The 1,289-nt window shown below is 33.7% G+C and overlaps 1 protein-coding gene across 1 annotated transcript in view; it reads right to left on the bottom strand.

Annotated features, from left to right (window-relative positions):
• Positions 1–1,289, bottom strand: part of TDRD12 (tudor domain containing 12) — a gene marked incomplete at its 5' end in the record, with an annotated part of 227,744 nt that overhangs the window by 143,738 nt on the left and 82,717 nt on the right. The window contains one exon of the mRNA XM_042782749.1: positions 13–20. Within this exon, the coding sequence (XP_042638683.1) occupies positions 13–20 (8 nt within the window). The remainder of the gene's footprint in view (positions 1–12; positions 21–1,289) is intronic.

The raw sequence follows: 1,289 nt of genomic DNA, 5'->3' as shown, positions 1-1,289 counted from the left end.
ACGTGGAATTACCCAGCAGTCTGTCAAACAGAGAAAAAGCAAAGAGGGAAAAATTAACAGAGACTGAGGAACAAGTCCAGTGTACCTACACACACATTATATGTCCCAGAAAGAGAGAGGCAAGAGAAAGGGGTAGAAAAAATATTTCAAAAAGCAATGACTAAAAACTTCCTAAATTTGATAAAGATACGAATCTATATATCCAAGCGTTCAACAAACTCCAAGCAGGATAAACTCAAAGAAATCTTTACCAAGACATATTATTGTCAAATCATTGAAACCCAAAACAAAGCAAGAATTTTGAAATCAACAGGAGAGAAGCAACCTGTCATACACAAAGGATCTTCCATAAGATTAAATGCTATTTTTTCCTCAGAAACCATGGAGGCCAGAAGGCACTAGGATAATATACTTAAAGTCATGAAAGAAAAAAAAAAAAACAAACAAAATTCTATAAATGACAAACCTATTCCTCAAGAATGATAGAAAAATTAAGACATTTCCAGATAAACAAAAGCTCTGGCAATTTGTTACCAGTAGACCTGTCCTACATACTATGCTAAAAGGAGTGCTTCAGGTTGAAATGAAAGGATACTAGACATTAACTTAAAGCCATAACAAAAAATAAAGAACACTGAAAAGATAACTACAGAGATAAAATACAAAGGCTAGTAGTTTATATTTTTGGTTTGGTTTATAATGTCTGTCCTCTCCTTACACAAAAAGCCAACTGCATAAAATAATTATAAATGTGTATTAACAGGTATACAATATACAAAGAGGTAATCTGTGACAATAAGAACACAAAAGGGAATGAATGAAAATGTACATGAACAGAAGGTTTATATATTATTAAAGCTAGGTTGTTATTATTCAACCTAAATAGTTATAAATTTAAGTTGTTTACTGTAATCCCCAAGACAACCACAAGAAAATAATTTTAAAATATACAGAAAATGAGAATCAAAATGGTACACTATAAAAACAAACAAAAAACCTTAAATTGAAAATAGTCAATGATGAACCAACTTTGTCTGTCAGTTTGTCGTACTGTGGTGGCTTGCGTGTTGCTATGAGGCTGGAGGCTATGCAACCAGTATTTCTAATACGAGCAGAGTCATCCATGGTGGACAAGTTTCAGCAGAGTTTCCAGACTAAGTTGGAAGTAGGAAGGGGCCATCCACTTCTCAGAATATTGGCCAGTGAAAACCTTATGAATAGCAGTGGAACACTGATATAGTACTGGAAAACTTTATGAAAAGCCCTGAAACGTTATCCGACATAGTGCC

This window comes from Orycteropus afer, unplaced genomic scaffold, assembly GCF_000298275.1.
Source record: "Orycteropus afer afer isolate SDZICR_OR568_19922 unplaced genomic scaffold, OryAfe1.0 scaffold00459, whole genome shotgun sequence".
Lineage (NCBI taxonomy): Eukaryota > Metazoa > Chordata > Mammalia > Tubulidentata > Orycteropodidae > Orycteropus > Orycteropus afer.
Note: the sequence above shows the minus strand (reverse complement) of the source record. Positions and strands in the feature narration are given on the sequence as shown.